Source organism: Mustelus asterias, chromosome 18 (genome assembly GCF_964213995.1).
Source record: "Mustelus asterias chromosome 18, sMusAst1.hap1.1, whole genome shotgun sequence".
Classification (NCBI taxonomy): Eukaryota; Metazoa; Chordata; class Chondrichthyes; order Carcharhiniformes; family Triakidae; genus Mustelus; species Mustelus asterias.
Window position 1 is genome coordinate 65,077,642 of NC_135818.1, and position 21,014 is coordinate 65,098,655.

The window sequence follows — 21,014 nt, forward strand, 5'->3', positions numbered from 1 at the left end:
ACTACAGTGGAACCAGAGACTCCCAGCCACAGGCGTGATCAGAGAATTCCAGCAGTAATGACATAGCAATGGAATGTTACTTAAATTATAATTTAGAATGTTAGTCTAGCACGGCATTCTATTATATTAAATTCTGAATGTCAGAGAATACTTAACTAACTTCCAAACCATGTTGATCTGGACTGGAGTTCAGATTGAATTGGTGTATTCTTGAAATGGGAGGTTATAACTTTGAATTAGTGCCAATACAGCCATAAAATTATCAAAAAATAGTTGCGAAACACGCAGACATTTGTATTAGGTGTGCCAGGGTTATATAAAAATGGAAATACTTTTACATTGTTCTCATGTTCAATTGTGGCAGAATGCATTTATATTCATCATTTATATAATTCACTTGTGGCACTTGAGAGCGAATGTTCATAAATACACAATGCACAAAACATAATTAGTTTTGGAAAATATAATTACCTTGACCCCCTTGACAGCAGCAATTAAGACAAGAGTAATAGTTATTGTATGTTGCGTGCTTATGTACAACATTGGATGTTGCCAGAGAACATGGAGATAATACTTTGTATTTGTTAATATGGAAAATAAAGCTGCAAATTGCATTTTCCCACTACACTCTAAATATCAATCAAGCTGTAGACAAGTATATATGTGTCATGCTTATTTGAACCAATGAGGTATTCATCTCTAACAGCAGATTTTCTTATATAACTTGTATTTACATAGTGCCCTTAATATTGAAAAACATGAGAAGGTTTCAAAGAGGAAGCGAATGGCCAGCAACCATTGTAGGAGATTTAGAGCTTGACTGAAGGTGGAGAGGGAGCCGGCGAGGTACTGGTGAGGATTTTCAGAGATGGCTAACGGTAGAATTGAGAGAGGGAAGCACGCAATTGGCCAGAGTTAAAGGCAACTAGTGGATGGTCTCCGATTTTAGAAGAAAACTTGAATGAGTTCCTTGTATTTGGTTTTGAAGGCAAGGGTGAAGTAAATGTATTTGAGGAGGCCATCAGTCTTGGAGAAAATAAAATTGTGGATAGCTATCACCTTCCATTTTTCTCATTAATATAGCAGGACTGCTTTCAATGGAATATAACTGGATTCCAACTGTGAGAAACTTGTTCTGTTTAAATCACAGCAGCAGATTTGGCAACACCAGAAAAATGGGACATACAAGAGTTGTATTTTTCAGGAATTTTAAAGTAACCGTGTATACATAATGATTAAAGAGCACATTTACAGTCATCATAATGGAAAAAAGAGCTGCTGGTCTGTTCCAGTGGGCTGAGAACTAACCCACGGCCACAATAACATTGTGATACTGACTGATATTGGCCTCCAAAAGCAAAACTAATGAACTACCTTGCAAAATGTGTTTGGTATCTGCAGAAGTTATAAACAGTTGCAGCATAAGGTGGCAGCTATCTATAAATCACAATCAAATAATGGAGGCCAGCAAATGCATGTAACTTCTTTGTTCTTCACCAAAGATGCTACATTAAGATCGGATCTATATTATAGCGCTGCCAGAATAGAGAGGCAGGCCATCGTGGAAAAGCTTAGCTTAAGGTGCAGTACGACAAAAAGAGTATCTTCTTTGGAAGCAGTATGAAGATAGTGTTTGTTTTTTTCCAATTTTCTCCCAAAGGCATTGACATGTCCCACAGTTTGATTCCACGGGCAGTGTTTACAGCCTACTCAAGAGAGTCTAGACATATAGCAAATGTTATAGGTTATCTGGCCATGAGAGAAATCACAGCTTAGTTCAATCTTGCTTTCCAGTGACTTTCACCAACTTTCACTTTCCAACAGGTGCCATTTATAACAACCAAATGTGGGAACCCTAGCTGACTTTTCTCTCACAGATGGGCATATAGTTATCTGTAGCCTAAACATCCTACATCAATCTTCTCATCACAGACCAGCTATTGACCATTAGACTTTCTATTCTGAATGCCAATGTTAATGCATCTTTTAGACCATAGACCAGTAGCAGTGTTTAATTAATCCATAAGGATTGGTGCACATGGCCACCTACCTCCAATCCAGCCAGGGGCAATGGAGAAGGGGTGGTGATAGTTAAAATTGTTTCCAATTGGTCAAGTGCCCTCTATCCATGCTGTAAACGTCAATGATTTTTCAATGGCCGGTGTTGTATTACAGTGTCAGCTTCTGAGCATGTGTTATGGGTACTTTTGTGATGTCTCATTTATGGGAAGCTTGAGACTTGCATGTTTAAACATGAACCATATATTGTTAACCCTTAACTATTTGCAGATCCCAGATATTATCATGCATGGTGTGTCTCGATGTAGGTTGCTTCCAGAATGTTCTGAGTCTATTACCACGTGACTGTATACATCAAACCATGGACAGTGCTTTTCTTCAAGCCCATGTTAACTCTTGCTCCAACAAGCACCTTTTCACTGCAATGGCATGCAGGCACATAGTACAACAGTCAATACACTGTCGGAAAAGTTAATCATAGTGGGAGGTGAACAAAACTTTATTCTGCTTATTGCTCATTTATAATAGCTGTACATATTCCTTAACATATCTAGCAATGCACTGACAATTTAAGGCATGTTGCCCCTATCATGAATGTGAGATGTATAGTAGTAACCATGTTCAGTTACTGACAAGCAGATCCCATCTCATTTTCAACACCAAAACATTCCAATTTATTGAACAGTAACTTCAACTGTAATCCGAGGAAAATTAACATTATTTAAATTTTTTGTCTGTGGTAAAATGAGCTGCTTATCCTGCAATTATGCAAAGGATTTGACTTCTTGCACTGTTGGCAGGGAAAGGTGAAAAACAATTGCATTTCAGTGAAACAGAACTTTCATGAATTAGTTACATTTCAGGGAAATTAATTATTTATTTTGCATTAGCAAAACTGACTTAAGAGGATTAAACCGTACGAAAGCGTGTAAACTTCCACAAAGAAAATTTATCAGCCGCAGAGGACACAAGGCATGGGACAGTGATTAAAAATTAATAAACCTACGCCAATGACCACAAGAAGAGCAATGCAAATGGATCAGCTCACAAAGCTTATCAAGTTAAATTATAGAAGAAATTAAATAAAACCAAGAACTGCAAAAAGGAAATGGATCTGTGAACTGGGAAGACAATAGGATAATTGTTAAAGTTCCAAGACACAGCTAGTCACATCAAAGACTATTACTGAGCTTAGAAATAGCAATAGTATCTTCTCTCTACAGTACATAAATATCTAAGGTTTTCAACAATATGCATACTCATAATAAAAATAAAAATTCTTGCACTTGTAGAGAGCCTTTGACATCCTCAGGACAACGTAATTATGGTAGTTTTGTAGGTAAATGCAGCAATCAATTTGGGCACACAACGTGCTATAAACAGCAATGAGATGAATGACCAAGTCATCTATTTTTGATGCTACTAATTATGGGATTATGGAATAAAAGTTGGCCAGGGCACCAGGGCTTCCTTAAAAGAAATGTGCAATGTGATCTTTCTTATCTGCCTCAACGTTTGTGTTAATTTATCATCCGAAAGCCAGAACCTGCAATAATGTAGCATTTTCTTGGGACTGCACTAAAAAAAGGTGTGGTTTGAACTCAGCTGATTGGTTCTGAGGTGAAAGTACTGTTGACTGAGTCAAGCTAAGATACTAGTGGGCCAGATCTTCCTCCTCCTCAAAATCCATGCTATCTCCTTTTCTGCTTGCCCTTCTATTTGCAAATTGCTTGCCTAGTTTATAATAATAGGGTAGAAACTCAATTTCTGCAAATCTACTTCCTTAATTATTCTTTTGCTGGATAATATGCCTATCTCACCTTCTGGAGAGAATCAGAAAATGAGCAAGAATAAAAGTCTGGCTATTTCAATGTCACGATTTAGTAAAAAAATCAATTACTTTCAGTACTTAATGTATTGTTATCTTGCTGCGTTTTAGGACAGCAAAGTGCCATGTGAGTGCACATACACATTATGCTTACCTGACTATTCCCTGCCTTCAGAGAAAGCAAGACGCACAGAAGAAGGAGGGAATGAGCAAGAATTAGCAGAAAAGTTTGGAAAAAGGTTTAGAAATTTCAGCTCAGTCATTAGATGAACAACAAAAATATTTTGAGAATAAAAATAGCTGCATTTGTATAATGAATTTAATCTAAAATGCCTCAAAGCACTCCTTTACCGAGTATGTTAGTTTTCTTTTAACGTAGCACTGCAAGAATCATAAAGGCTATTTTAGAGTTGGGGTTAGCACAGCGTGCCATTAGACATGAGTGGGTTGTTGCTAAGCTGGGTGGAAAAGATAGTTTGTGCGCTACCTCATTGTGCACGACACGCCCTACTCGGCAGGTCTCTGATTTCCAAAATGCCCACTCCAGCCGCTCTATGGAGCTAAATTTTTCAGCTTTGTAGACTCAGCTGAACCATCTTCTTGTGATTACAGAAGGAAAAATAAATGTTAAGGGCAAGTGAACTGGATTGTTGATGGGGATCATGGTTCATTAATTGAAATGCTAATATTTGGAGGCATCATTTTGACCTGGTAATGGAAGCAAAATGAAAGAAAGAAGTTGTAAAATTTGACAACTGTTGAAAACCTCGCAGAGCGGGTCATAAGATCAAACTAGTAAAGCAATAATTAAAAATTGTTAATTTTGTACCGTGATAATTAATTGTGGAATTATTACATGTAGTCTACAGAGCCAAGAAAATTGATTGGACAGCAAATTTCTTTGAATTAGTTACAGATGGCGAATGAAATAAAGAATGGGCAAGACAAGGTAAGTCAAATTAAAGTGTACATTTTAGCTTCATAGGGTTAATCTATGGTAATCAAATTTTGAGGAACTTTATTGTTGCAATGTTAAGGTTATTTATTATCAGTGAAACACTGCATGATCTAAAAAAAATACAAGGCCCAAAAAAGGGAGTAATTTTCCTGAATCTGCTGGCAAACTAAAGGTTAATTAAATTGCTGACGTATCTTCCAAGAAAAACAATTACTAGTATTATGTCCGGATTTCACTTAAACCCAGGAGACTCTAGACTAGTGAATCCACTCAATAATTCACAAAGTTATGTATGGAAACTGGAAATAACATTGAAAAACATATTTGTTGGATGCAAACTATCTGACAAACTTCAATAAACAGTTTTATTGATAATTTACTCATATTTTGTTATAGGATAGCTTTGGAGTACCAAAACACTCCAAAAAGCATAATCTGCATGAACTAGAATGCACAGTTATGCAACATGTACTGAAATACAATTTTCTTTGGATATAAGGTACCTTTCCTCTTGGGAAGGTTCTTTCTGCTGTAGGTGAGGCTTGATTCCAGACATCGGGCGAAGGCTTGTCGTAAAGGCCCTAATGGTGTAATTGATTTCATTTTCCCGGCTAACATCACTGTCATAACCTACAACAACAAGCATAATGTATTCAAGACTAATGTACATTAAATCCTAATGACAACTTATTTAGTATTAAAGGAATTTAATCAGCAAAGAAATCTGTCATTTGGAAATGGTTGCCAAAACTGATTTTACATTGTCTTTGGAGCAAATCACTAAGTATGATGATAAATGACAAAGGTTAAAATATTTAATCTGACTGAACAGTGAAAGAATAGGATCACCATTTTCTTGGATCAGGAGGTGAAGATTCTAAGTCAGACAAAACAGCATAACACGGTGGGAAAATGATTCTGACTCATGTCCAAATATAAATAATGCTGTTCCTATTTAACAGCGTTCTTACCCAAAGGAGAAATATAGGAGACTGCTAATTCAAAGAAAGTTGACTGTTTCATTAAAAATTTCATAGAATCATAGAATTCCTACAGCGCAGAAAGAGGCCATTTGGCCCATCGAGTCTGCACTGACAACAATTCACCAGGCCTTATCCCTGTAACCCCATGTATTTACTCTGCAATTCCCCCTGACACTAAGGGGCAATTTAGCATGGCCAATCAACCTAATCCGCACATCTTTGGAGTATGGGAGGAAACTGGAGCACCTGGAGGAAACCCAAGGAGGCACAGGGAGAACGTGCAAACTCCACACAGACAAGTCATCCAAGGCCAAAATTGAACACGTGACCCTGGTGCTGTGAGATAGCGGTGCTAACCACTGTGCCACTCTTTGATCCAGTATATGACAATCTGCATCTATCGGGCACCTTTCAAATGCAGCATATTAAATAATTCACTATTAGGCCTTTGTGCTTAATCCATTAAAATTATCTTTTGAGTCAAGATGCGCATGCTGGAAATTATGACTGGTGCAACACACCAGTCATCCAACACATTTGACCTGTCAAATGAATTGAAATTCAGTTGAATAAGTTTAAGCTGTGTAAAACAGGTTTAGTTTCTAGTATTTTCCAACCTTTTTAGATAATGAAGGTGTAATCCAAAAGCTACAAAAAGTAACTTAATACATTCGTGGTTAACTGTTATGTCTGAGCAACATTAATCTTCCATTTTTGCTTGAAATAATGGACTCTGGATATCGGGTTGTAAGGGATGTTGTCTACCCACAGTAGCTGCAGGGATGTTTGAATGCTTATTTCGTCAAGCAATTCATATAAACCTAGCTATATTTAGGACAGAATGAAGATGGAACATCATTGTAATTTTAATAATAAATGCATCAACATGTGTTTATATATTATTTTATTTTTCAACAAAAGTGTTAATCCATTTATTTTTAGTGGATTTCATTATAAATTGCTGAAGGACAGAAACAAGAAACATGTGAATAGCCTTAAAATTGTGGCAAAGGAGGAAGTTGATCAGAGCATATTGGGAAGGTTCAATTTGACCAACACAATACTGAAAACCACTGGTGTTAGTCTTGGAAGAAATAAACAAATCCCAAAGTGTCAACAGTTTGGTAGTAGCAACATATACCTTCCTGTTGAGCTATCTCCAAAATACACTGAAGTATTTGGAAATAATTATTAGTTATGAGCAGCATGGTAAAAGCAATTGCTAGAGTTTCCAATAGACACAGAGAAAGCAGCCTTTCTCAATTTCAAGCACACAATTAACTTCAAGCAATAAACTCTATAGAATCCAACCACGTTGCATCCCAGAGAATGATGAAAAAGTCTATTCTATTTTGGGATTGCAAGTGTGCAAAGGCTGGAGGATTTGCTGAATAAGTTTAAGCTTCAGTTTTCTTGCAGGCTACCACACAAATGATGTATGTTAAAGGCACAGCAAGGCAACAAAGTTTGATTTAGACAGATTCTCAACCTTCTCAAACTGAGAGAATCAACTTGATTCAGGAAAATGTACTTTTACCCCTCATCTCGAAGAACATGAGTTCACATCCATTTGGCACTTAGCTAGACTGACATTCCAGTTTGGTCTGGATACCAAACTGAGAATCCACCCGAATCCAACTGAGTCTCATTGACTTAATTACCAACTTAGTTGGATATCAAAGATTCAATGGCACTGTCCAAAGAGCAGAGAATTCTCCCAGTATCCCAGGTAACATTCTTCCCTCAACTACCTGTACCAAAAACAGAATAACTGGTAATTTACTTCATTTGCTGTTAGGGGTTAGGGCGCTCTGATTGACAAGATCTCCACAAACAAATGTGGAAAAACAAAATTTCAATGTGGAATCCTGCTTCACTATTAGCCTTGCAAGAATGATGGCACGCCCTTTTAAAAAATTCTTACTCCTTTCGTGAAGTTAAAAAGCCAATGCACAGAGTGGATAGGCAGAGTATACCAGTTAATCCGATGTACTAAACAGTAGAAATTATAATCACCTCCATCTTCATCAGAATCAAAATCAGATTCCTCACTGTCATATTGAATGGTCTGCTTGTAGCCTTCCACCTCATGTGTCCAAATCATCACTGTTGTGTCTGCTCCCCCAACTGTAACGAGCAAACTATCATCATGTGTCCAACGTACATTTGTTACATGTGTGCTGTGAGCCACATATCTTTTGAACTTCCCATATTTTCCCTTAATTCAAAGAGAAAACCAATAAAAATTACATTAATTTTCATTTACATATGTTAAAGAGACAATAATGGCTATAATTTGGATTTTTTTTTACAAAATATGTACTATATCATAGTCTCAATTTATCTTGATGAATTATTTAAAATAAATAAAATAATTTGCAGGTAGTTCATTAGATAAACAAATAGGAAAAGGTAGAATTTTCTCATTCATCATTCAACTAAGGCAACAATTTATTTCTCAAAACATTAGTGACAGCAAACTTCACATTCATTTTACAGAAACAATGATAAAACCATAATTAATTCAATCCTGGGCAAAGAACAGGCAGTTTGTCTTAATGCACAAAGGAACACATTTATCACTTTATTTCAACAATCAAACTAAAAATGAAAACACAATTACCTTCACTGGGTATCGGAACAACTTCACAAATCCAAAGTCATCCCCTGTAACTAGCACTTTTTTGTTACTAGTAAGACAGGATGCAGAAACATCTGTGACCTCGCTTACCATGGGCCAGATACCTTCACATGATGGACCTAAGACACAAGTCCAAGAGGTCCAGTCTATCTTGTCCACCTGAAAAGTAAGTCTGTTGTTGTGATAAAGTCTATTAATTGATATAAATTTGATCTCAAAAATCTACTAACGTAAAAATAGTTTACTGCACATTATTCCTTGCAAGACATTTTTCTCTTTTGAAATAATTGTTTGAATATTACAGTTAGGTTTTATTGCTCAAAGTTCATCAAACTTAAAATAACTTTAAAATAAGAGGTAAAAGTTCTATTTTTACAGATTGTGCTTGTTTTTTTTAAACTGATGTCAACACATTTTAAAAAAGAATTAGCTTGCTGAAGACACTAACTGAAAGTACTTGGCCCAGAACTTGCTGGAAAATAACAGCACATTTAATGAGCACACTATTATTAACACAAAGCATGACAAGGAAGAAATATCCATTTCAGTATAAATTGTAATTAAGTTGCTATTAGCTCTGCTTCATTATTAGCCTTGCAAGAATGATGGCACGCCCTTTTAAAAAATTCTTACTCCTTTCGTGAAGTTAAAAAGCCAATGCGCAGAGTGGATAGGGCAAGCCTTTAATCCATCTCCTTGCTTGCTCCAAAAGCCAATTCAAATTCAAATCCAATTCATGGTCCCCACAAGAGAGACATGCATGATTCAAGCTGGCAAGAAAAGGCATTGCACCTAATCTTGGGCTTAATCTGACTTTTGATCTTTGCCAGAAGGCTGAGAAATCTTCCTGTGAGTTTAAGGATATTGCTGCACTGATAGATCATTTGCCAAATTAAACTCTTCACAAAAAGTTAGGACTGATAGTTTGCATAAGTGCCCTTTTGATGATGAGATCTATATTCCAGTCTGGTCCAAGAAGGGAGTGATTGAAACGGCAAGGTATTATTCTTACAAGTAGCAAATTGTTGCTAGAGGATTTTAAATATTATGGGGACGATTCTCCTATCCCACTGCGCTGCTTTCTTAGCACAGTGGGCTGGGAGACTTTAGCGGTGGCTGATTCACGTGATTTGCGCTGGACACCCGGGCCTCAGTGCATCTACCAGTGCCGGAAATCAGCGTGGAGCTGCATAATATATGCAGCAGCTCATTTACATGCTATATAAATCCTGTTAGCGGGCCCGGGACTGAAGTCTTTGGGCCGGCTAACCTCTCCGAACCACCCCCACCAGGAGTGGTTCACTCCAGCAGGGTTTACTATAGCTCACCACCTGTGGGAAGCTGGTGGCCCTAGCCCGCTGGAGTAAAGAGGGGGCAATTGAGGCCCCCCAGAGGGTTGGATGCCCCCTGGACATTGCCACCTTGGCAATGCCAGCCTCTGCCCCTTGCGCAGTGCCAGGGGCTAAGTGCTAATGCCCAAGGGGCACCTTGGCACTGCCCACCAGGCCTGGGGCAGTGCCAAAGGGACAGGGCGATCAGTGGGTTTGGTATCCCGCTGCCTATCTGCACTTTGGGCCGGGGGAGGGAGGGAGGCCAATGATTGGGGCTGGGCCCGGGCATGTTCAGGGGGGCCAGTGACTAGGCCATGAGACCGGGGGGGGGGCAGCGATGTGGGGTTGTGGGGCTGGTCAGCGATCGGGAAACCGGCAGACAGGGGCCACTGTACATGCACCAATCTCGGCACTGACAGATCGGTGCATGCGCAGTGGCCCGCTCAGCCCCTGCGCTGCCGGCCTCTCCAGTGGGAATAGGCCCCGCCCACTTATTTCTGGAGTAATTTACGCCAGTGCAGTGTGTGGGAGATTGATTTTGAAACTCCACTGAAAAGACCTGCGTGATTTACTCCAGTTTTTACACAAATTTGACACTTAGAATATTTTTGAGAGAACTGCCCCCTATAATTTAAAAATTTCTCTTACTTTTCCATTGTCCTTCTCGCTCTCTTAGTCCAATCTTTCTTTCCTCCTTTATTTCTTCTTCTGTACCTGACCTGATTTTAAAATCACCAAATTTCCCTCTTCACCATTTATCTGCTTCTTTCTCAATTTATAATGTAGAAAACTGTTCACCCTTGTTCACAGTAAGAGTTTTAACAACACCTTTTAACCTGGTGTTGTTAAAACTCTTACTGTGTTTACCCCAGTCCAACGCCGGCATCTCCACATCACCCTTGTTCACCCAGATCCCAGATAACCCGTTGACCTCACCATGCATTTATCAACTTGCATTTCTAACACAAACACTTTTCAAGCTGAAGTATAGGGGAAAACATCTAGCTGTGTTTGATTTGGCCCATCCAGCAAATTTTGGGCCATTATATTTGTCTTACCTCTGCCTTATTTATAATCTGAGGTTTTCCACGAGGAGCTTCAAAGAATAACTGTTCCTTAGCACCAGTATTAACTTGTAAAAGTTTTCCTGTTGAAAAGTGAAACATGTTGTTGCTCAACATCAAGATATTCCATCAATCCTCAACTTCAACAAACAGGATTGATTTGTGAAGAAAAGCAGAACAACTTGATTTCAGGTAAAAGTACAAGCCAGCAGTATCTTAATTCTTGCCTACACAATCGCAGTCTTACATTATGTGGTTGACTCTCAATGCCCTCTGACCCTAGCAAACCACTCATTTGGGAAAACAATTAGCACTTAGTGTCCAATAACCTTCGCAATGCAAGCAGGTATGTGTAGCACCCAATATGCAGAGAACAACTTTTTACTTTTAAAGTTTCTTACCGTTTAAAAAAAAGAGTAGTGTTGTTCTTTGACAAGATAGTTAAGGGTTATGAGGGGTGGGAGGCAGACAGCAAAGTGGAATGAGGCTACAATCAGATCAACTATTATCAAATGATGGGCCAAATGACCTAGTCCTGCTTCTAATTCTTGTGTTATTGTGTTGAATTTATAGGAATATAGGAGTAGCTGAAGGAGTAGGCCATTTAGTCCCTCGAGCCTGCTCTGCCATTCAACAAGATCTTGGCTAATTATCTACTTCAGTGCAGGAAGATGGTATTGCATCCATATCACTTGATGTCATTTGTATCTAAAAATCTATTGACCTTTGCTTTGAACATACTTGATGACAGAGCCTTCCATCTTCACAATGTAAAAACCAATAAACAGCTCAGCATCCAAATGAATGGCTACAAGTTAAAGCACCATCCAACTCCCAACTGCCTCAAAGTGGCCCTAGGTAGGATACAGACTTCCTGGGAACACCTACAACTAATTGCAGCCAAGGTTGGATCTGGACACACTGGGGCAGGAGCACCATGCTCAACACCACTCCCTTGGCTTCCTGACTGGGAAAAAACTCCTCCACTTATCCGCCAACTTGCAACAACCCACATTTTGATAGAAAAAGTTCACAATGCCACTTCATGGCGATCTATTCAGCCCACCTATGATACAACTCTCATCAAGAAGGCCGATCTGCAAACCCTCCCACACAGGACGTCAATGCAAGTTCCACCTGGACAAATGAATGGGAATCAATGGACACGACAAACAAGTACCTGGTCTCAAACCAACCCAAAAGCTGTCTAATTTCAACCTTCCAAAGAAAGAGTGGTCCACCCTCAACGTGTTCAGGTTCGACGAGGGCCCCTGCTTGGCCAACCTCCACAGATGGGGCATTAGTGCCAGCCCCCGATATGCCTGTGGGAGAGAACAAACTATGCATCACAGCATAGAGTGTCCAATTCACAGACTCAGCGGAGGCCTATCTGCACTCAACACAGCAGGATCGGAGGAAACTGCTTGGTTTAGGGACTTTACATTTGCTGAATAAATATATCTGTCTTATTCTTAATTCTTCCTAATGATGTCCTGAGTTTAATTCTACTAAGAACTGGAACAAAACTGGGAATCTCCTCATAGTTGATCCTACTTCACTGCTGTAACATCACTGGAGTAGCAACAGAAATCCCATTTATGTGCATAAACAGAGTTCTCATGATGCTGCAGTGGTGGAGCATTACACATTTTTCCCTTAAGCATTGGAAACAGACAAACATGTGTACCTCTTTTGTCCCAGTCCAAATGTGTTATATAGCTGGAAGCTCCTTTGCAAATTCCAACTCGTTTACTGCTCATTATATTGTAGATGTCTATGAAGTTATCATGAGATGCCACAGCCAAGTATTTTCCAGAACCTGAAATTTTAAAATTACAAATTAAATAATTGATCCATAATTTAGCATAATTACCATAATTTTGGTAATTACATATTAGATCCTATATTGTTGGCATAGAGTCATTATGGTATACATTGGGGCCATTCGGCTCATCAAATCCATACTGGCTCTCCGTAGAGCAATCTAGTTAATATTCCCTCGCTTTCTTCCTGTAACCCTGAAAGCTTATTTCCTTTAAGTGCCAACCAATTTCCTTTTGAAATCAACAATCGCCTCTGCTTCCAGCACTCTCATAGTCAGTGAGTTCCCAGGTCACTTGCTGTGTAAAAAAAGTTCTTCCTCACATTCCTCACCGTACATCTCACCTAAAATCTTAAATCTGTGTCCCCTACTGGAAAAAGATTTTCCTTGTTTACCTTATTTAAGCTTGTCATAATCTTGTATAGCTCTTGTCAAATCTACCCTCAATCTCCTTCATACCAAGGAGAATAGCCCCAGGTTCTTCAACCTAAACTTGTAGCTAAAATCTCTCATCTTTGGAAGCATTCTGGTAAATCTCCTCTGCACCCTCTCAATGATCCTCGCATCCTTCCCAAAGCGTAGTAACCACTACTGGACACAATACTCTAGCTGTGGTCTAACCAGAGCTTTATAGAGCTTCAGCATAACTTGCTTACTTTCGTGCTCAATGCCTCCATTTATGAATCACAAGATCCCACATGCTTTGCATACTACTCTCACAATATGTCCTGTCACCTTAAAAGATCCATCCCTTCTCCTTTAATCCCTCTGTCCGTGTACATTTTTAAAGAACTGTGCCATTTTAATCTATATTGCCTCCTTTGCCCTTCTGCCAAAATGCATCACCTCATAGTTCTGTGTATTAAATTCAATCTACCACCTGTCTGCCCAGTCCACTAGCCTACGTTTAGGTGCAGTCATTTGCATTCTCCTCACTGCCTGCCTCACCTCCAAGTTTGGTATCATCAGCAAATTTTGAAATTTTACTTTGGATTCCAACGTCCAAGTCATTTGTATATAACTAAAAAGCAATGGTCTTAGCATTGAACCTTGAATAGGTGAATGTCACACTGCCCAACATAGTCTTGTGTGCCCCTCTGAAGTTTGAAATAAGGCATACTGCCGTGGCAGAGTAGAAGAATCTTTGTTTTGAATTCTATCATTCTACCATGGCTTGAGAAAGCTTGATGATGAGGGATATCAGCAATTGAAAAGGTCCATCCACCACCACTAATAGCTCTTTATTTTTACATGAATATTTTGCTCACAAGAGAGATAAAAGCAAAACAACCAGCTCTCCAGTAATCATTCATCGCAATGGTGCACTGATTTTTAACTAAGATGAGCGCAGCTCTCAGTCTAAACTAACATTTGGATGTAGATCTGACATGTGTTATCTTTTTTGACTGAGTCATTTGTAGCAAAGGACAGAACATTGTGATGAAAGCATAATGTGACCAAGGAGAATAACTGATGGCATTAATGTTACTGCTCATAATCTATCCACCTCAACATTCATGAATGCAGATGAATGAACAACCACAGGGTGATAATAAAAGTACAAGTTACATTACACATTACATGTGGGACCTATTCCCGCCCGAAAAGCTGGCACCAGACTGCAGAAGGGGCTAGTGAGCGCTGGTTGACAAGCACTTCCCCCTCGTTCCCCCCCCCTTCATTGCCGACTTCCCGATTGGCCGCCCCGACAACACCTGCCCTCTTCCCGCCAATGGCTGGCCTCCTGATGACCGGCCCCAGCCTCCCACTGACTGGACCCGGCCTCCCCCACCTAATCCCCAACCTCCGGTCCCCCTAATCCCAAATGGTGGGCCTCCAATCCCCCCACTCCCGGATCCCCAATGACCGGCCTCCGAACCCGCCATCTCCCCCCAAGGCCGGCCTCTGAGCACTGCCCCTCCCCGCTCCCCCCAGCAGGCCATTCCCTGCCATCGTACTTCCCTCCCCCAATCCCGGTCTGGCTGCGCACCTGTCTTGCCCCACCCCCCTCAGGCCCCTCTCCCTTGGCACTGCCCTGTGCCCATTGGGCAGTGCCAGGGTGCCAGTGCCAGCACTGCCCAAGGGGCACCCTCCCTGCCCTCCCTTCCGGGGGGGCCTCAATGGCCACTGGTCCCACCAGCGAGGCTATCATGCATGGTCCCTGTTGATGGGGACCATACGTGATCCCTGCGGGTGTCAACCTCCACCGGTGGGGACAGAAACTTTAGTGAGTCCAGACAATTGAGTCCTGAGTTCGCTAAGGACATGGAAATCAGAATTTCCATACGGTAATCAGTCTCGCGCTGTTCCCTGGAGCAAGGCTGCTTAAGTACAGAAAAATGGACACGGTAGATTGCGACTGACCAGACACCACTCATGAATTCTCATTTTTATCCCCCACTTAAATTGCCTGGCCCACTGCGCTACTTGAGCAGTGCAGTGGGCCAGGAAAATTACGCTCAGTTTGTTTTCTGGACTTTGAACAACAGCAGACATTTGTGATATGCAGATATTTTAGCCTGGGTTTTTCAGAAGATGGTCTAATTCTCATCACATGGTACAAGGAAAATGTTACCACAATTCAAATACTTTCTTGTACTTGCCAAAGCTGATTAATTTTCAGACCAAGTAGAACAGTTGATTCACTGATAGTTGTTTTAACTTAGCCTGCATACCTGGGGAAAACTTAATATCCGAGATATGCTCTTTTCTGTGATGGAATGAAACAAGATCTTCAAGAGTGTCTGAATTTACAATCAGGAAACTTCCATCATTTAGGCCAACTGCAAGAGATTTCCCATCAGGAGAGAAGCAGCAACACCTGCCACCTATAATTGTGACAACATAGACATTATCCCAGCATCAGTGCTAAGTGCAAATTTATCAACAAACCAAGTTCTGCTATCTATTTTCATATTGATATGCTTCAAAACTTTAAAAATTGTACAAAAGAAACTGATACAACATTATCAAAACAATTATTCCAGTAATATTACTTAACCAGCGAATAAACGCCTCCTGTGGCTTTGCCCACACATTATCTGGAGTGAGATTTCAGTTTTATTCAGTCCTGATTCATCTGTTGCTGTACAGTAAATTTACTGAAGCAGTATATCACATAGTTAATGAAACACAATTACATTATGCACTGATATGAAAGATCTTGATGTTTCCTTCCCGCACCTAGTGGTACACAAGGCAGGTATATCTCTTGTTTCCATAACTAGATTTTCCTGGAACCGGTTGCTAGAGGCTATATAACTTGAGGGGCACCATTCTGCATTAAGCATGGCTGACCAGAAGTCTCTTCCACTCTTAACGCCCACCACAGGCGTGAGTTGGAAGGATTTGTTGGAAGGCCGTGTTATGGATGCACCTTCTGTGCATGGGACTCGAACCTGAGGCTTCTGGCTCAGAGACAGGGATGCTACCTACTCGGCCATAAGACCTCCCTATGAAACTTCTTACAGGTATAATATATTACTTTGCTGTCACTTTTACAGAACTAACGTTGATCTTCTCATCCCAAAACTTATTATTCTCAGTTGTTTACATTATTTTATTGCTTGATCCACCTTAGATATGCAGTGTTTGCTCAAGATGGAATTATTTGCATTTTGGTCTTTAGTGTTCTATTCTGCCTCCCTAATTTTTTTCTGTCCAATTCAACATTTCATGAATAAAAATCTTAATTCTGATGGCAAATTTATATTTTTTGTTGAAACTGTCACTGCATTTCACAAATAATATTCTTAAAAATATTGAAAAAATATTTCAATGTAATTCTTCATAAGCACACTCATATTTCTCTAGACATGCTGCCACTTAGAGATTGCTTTAAGAACAACTCTTCCACATGACTCAGGAAATAAACACTGGGCAAGAAAAATCTTATTTTACCTCACAATGGAGTGACACAAGGGTGCACCATCAGCCTGCTAAGTTATGTCAGCAACTGGTTTCCCAAAACTTTTCCCACAAAAAAAAGAAGACACTTTCAATGCAATAAACATGAGGTGGATAAAAATTCAGTATCGACTTTGAGGCAAATGAAACAACATATATCTGTGGCAAAGAGTCTGAATGAGGACTTGTGATTGCTCGATCCACATGCCATATAAGGCAGGGTGGATTTACCACCAATCATCATCTTGTCACTTCTTTCCTTGCAGGCTCTAGTTCAAGAGGTAAAAACCCTCAGATTTTCAGTGCTACACGATTCTACCAGTAGAGGGCATTCTGAAAAATATTTCCCCACTCCACAGTCACAGTTGACAGAATTTGTTTGGCTGTATCCAGTTCTGCACAGGGGTCTTGCAGTAGCCAACACCAGTCCTGAGGCGATTGAGATACAGCCAAGTAGGTCGTTTTTGCTGGCTCCAGGTGGGAGAACTTCCTCTGGGTCATTAGACAACACCTTCGTCTGTTGATGTGTTATCAATCAGCTGTCGGGGTCTAACATCAATGTGTGCAGCTCATTAAGCCTTTCTGCCTGGACAATGCTAGAAAAATAGTCGTTTTGAATGGAGGAAACATATGAATTCAAATTCAAATGGTACAGAAGTCTATTTTCTCTGAACAAAATTCTTAAATTCTTTTCATAAACCTTTCACAAACCAAAATATTCTTCAGTTGTCAACAAAAATAGATTACATCAGAACTTGGGCATACATTATAAAAGTTAAGTTAGAAATAAGAGCTCAATATAATCCTGAAATTGCAATAGAAAATAATCAGGAGGGGACCCCAGGCCATGTTTATAATCCAGGACTGTTTCAGTGCATACGGGCATGGAAAGATAGAGCACACTTAGGCCATGTTGTTCCAACCAGCATCACAGCAGACCCAGGAACATGAGAATCAGCTCCCTAACATTCCTTTTAAAATGCTTCGGAAACACTTTATTGTGAATTCTTTCAGTAACATTATTTATACTCAACTCTGATACGGACCCTGAACAAATATTTCAAACTGCCTAACAATAAAGGCATTACTTCATTCAACGGAAGATGGATTTGGTTACAATATGGAGATAACCATGACATAGTTTAAGTATTCAATAACTAGAGTATATGCTGACTAATAATTTGCACAAACAATTCAACTGTTATAGCTTACTTACTTTTTTTTAGTTTGCGGACAGCAAGCATACAGTGGCTTGGGGAGAGATCCCAAATTCTCAGGGTTTTGTCATCACTAACAGTCGCACAGATAGGTAAATGGGGATGAACATCTAAACCCCATACTTCACCCTCCATGTGACCCTGCCAAAGTACAATATAATAAACCTTAAAATGTTGTTCTTGAATGGTATATGAAAAATGTAGTACTGACAATTAGATATTCATAATGGTTTATTAAGTATACCTTCATAATATCATTCAATTATAGTGATAAGTGATATCACCTCTTCCTTCAGCCTGTTCAGTTTACATTTTAAACTGCTCACTGGTGTGAAGGCTAAAATTCTATACAGCAATCTGTATTTTCACCATAACTAAATCTTGTCTAGAAGTTAGGATGCCAATATCATAGCTGTATTAAAATAAGTTGGTTGAGGAAATCCTCACTCTATGCAAAAGTCTTAAGCATCACAGCTGGGATGTTATAAGGGTTCACTGCCTTTGCTATATCAGGACACTCAGATTTTTCTTAATGCCACTGGACAGAGTTGTCTGCATCCATGCTAGACCACTCCACATGGTAGTGAGTGCCTCATTCTAACCACCCATTGGGTAAAGAAGTTTTCCTGAATTCCCTGTTGGGTTTATTAGTCATGTTGTGGAGATGCCGGCGTTGACCTGGGGTAAGCACAGTAAGAAGTTTCACAACACCAGGTTAACGTCCAACAGGTTTATTTGGTAGCACAAGCCACAAGCTTGCTCCTTCATCAGGTGAGTGGGAGTCGTGTTCACAAACAGGGCATATAAAGACACAAACTCAAGTTACAAGATAATGGTTGGAATGCGAGGCTTTACAGGTAAACAAGTCTTAAAGGTACAGACATATGTACCTATGCAGAGTTATGACATATGCAGACGCTACAACAATGGATGAATGAACATCGCTCAACAATCACCAGGCAGGAGTGTTCCCTTCCTGTCGGGGAACACTTCAGCAGTCACGGGCATTCAGCCTCTGACCTTCGGGTAAGTGTTCTCCAAGGCAGCCTTCACGACACACGACAACACAGAATCGCTGAGCAGAAACTGATAGTCAAGTTCCGCACACATGAGGATGGCCTCAACCGGGATCTTGGGTTCATGTCACACTATCTGTAACCCCCACGACTTGCCTGGGCTTGAAAAATCTCACTAACTGTCCTGGCTGGAGACAATACACATCTCTTTAACCTGTGCTTAACCCTCTCTCCACTCACATTGACTGTACCTTTAAGACTTGATTACCTGTAAAGACTCGCATTCCAACCATTATCTTGTAAATTGAGTTTGTGTCTTTAAATGCCCTGTTTGTGAACATGATTCCCACTCACCTGATGAAGGAGCAGCGCTCCGAAAGCTTGTGGCTTGTGCTACCAAATAAACCTGTTGGACTTTAACCTGGTGTTGTGAGACTTCTTACTGGGTTTATTAGTACCATCTCATTCTATGTTCTCTGGTGCTAGTTTCTTCTACAAAATGCTTACCCTATCAAACCCTTCCAAAATCTAAATGACATCTATCAGGTCACTCCTCAATTTTCTCTTTGAGAAGAGTGAGCCGTAAACTATTCAACTTTTCCTGATGGCTATAACCTCTTAACCTCTAATTTATAGTATTATCCTACTAAACCTATTTTATGCCTTCTGCAGTACCTCTATATCTTTTCTATAATATGGAAACTAGGGGCTGGATTTTTGCTCGAGTTGGGAACTGTATCAGAAACAGATGGCTAAACATCTGTTTCTCCAAATGGGCTTGATATGAATGTTTAGCTGAGCTCCAATACGCATAAATAGATTAGCTCAGCAAGGTTCTGTTTTGACAGGTGGAAGTGGTGTATTTGCTTTGATTGATTGACATTTTTTGAGGTTATTCTTTGTTCTAGACGTCAACGTCTATGTGTTTATTTGGACAGGATTAAGAGTGTGAAGTGAGAGAAAGCTTCTTTTATTACTACTATGAAAGGCTATCTGATTATTGCTCTTACAATGTTACGATTTTTTCAACTGGTTTCAGAACAGATTTCTGAATGGGTGTCTCAGGACCTGCCAGAGTTATTATATGGCTCTGCACATAGTGCAAAATGGGCATGGAAGAGACATGGAGGAGGGTATGGGACCATGGAAGGGTCATAGGTAATACCTTTCAAAAGGTTTCCAAATCCAGACAGTGGTCCTACAAGGGGCTGAGAAACATGAATCCTCCAGAAGCTGGCCCGACAGATCAGAAATTATCTGTACAAAATGCCAACCTAGCAACGGAGCAACTAGATCTGGAGAGCAGGGTGTGGGCTTGCTACCTACACCGTTATCCCACAGTGACAAAAATATGCAGAGCTGTCAATGGGGGCAGGGTTTCTGCATCCACCATTTTTTTTCTTCTACCCGCTTCTATCCTGACATTGATGGTGTCATAAAAATCCAGGCCAATAACTGTTGATAGCACTCCAAATGTGGTCTAAGCAAGACTCTGTGCCAGTTTACTTTTCAATTCAAACCTAGAAATGAACTCTAGTGCTTTGTTTGTTTGTTTTCCAATGGATTATATTAGCTTGAATCACCACTTTGAGTGATGTGTTTCTGTACCCCCAGATCTCTCGCTTTCTGCTCCTGCACCAAATTTAGATACTTATTAACCAAGGGGTTATATGGTCTTCTTATTCTTCCTACGTAAGTTCACCACCCTTGATATGAATGTTTAGCTGAGCTCCAATACACATAAATAGATTAGCTCAGCAGGGGTTCTGTGCAGAAGGAGGTCATGTGGTCCACTGAGTCTGTACTGACTCTCCGAAAGAGCATCTTACCCAGGCCCATCCCCCATCCTATTCCCATGACCCTGCACATTTACTATGTCTAATCCACCTAGCCTACAAATCTTTGGACACAAAGGGGCAATTTACATGGCCAATCCACCTAATCTGCACATCTCTGGACTGTGGAAAGAAACTGGAATACCTGGAGGAAACCCACGCAGACACAGAGAGAATGTGGAAACCCCACACAGACACCCAAATTGAACCTGGGTCCCTGGTGCTGTGAGGCAGCAGTAGTAACCACTCTGTCACTATGCCGCCCATACAGGAGCTGTAAATAGTCTGATGGAATGTTTATTCAAACTGCCACAAATAATCAAATAGCAACAAAGGAGTCCTGTTTGATCTCTTGACCACACTACATGACATGATATTCTGGGTTTAAAGGGAC

At 40.2% G+C, this 21,014-nt stretch overlaps 1 protein-coding gene across 2 annotated transcripts in view; it reads right to left on the minus strand.

Annotated features, from left to right (window-relative positions):
* The window catches only part of LOC144507232 (echinoderm microtubule-associated protein-like 5), a 141,818-nt gene that overhangs the window by 38,807 nt on the left and 81,997 nt on the right, over window positions 1-21,014 (minus strand). For both annotated transcript variants that reach the window (XM_078234191.1, XM_078234193.1), the window contains 7 exons: window positions 17,769-17,910; window positions 15,322-15,474; window positions 12,512-12,643; window positions 10,819-10,907; window positions 8,412-8,588; window positions 7,805-8,006; window positions 5,309-5,435 (listed from right to left, as the gene is read on the minus strand). In XM_078234191.1, coding sequence (XP_078090317.1) covers window positions 5,309-5,435; window positions 7,805-8,006; window positions 8,412-8,588; window positions 10,819-10,907; window positions 12,512-12,643; window positions 15,322-15,474; window positions 17,769-17,910 — 1,022 coding nt within the window. The remainder of the gene's footprint in view (window positions 1-5,308; window positions 5,436-7,804; window positions 8,007-8,411; window positions 8,589-10,818; window positions 10,908-12,511; window positions 12,644-15,321; window positions 15,475-17,768; window positions 17,911-21,014) is intronic.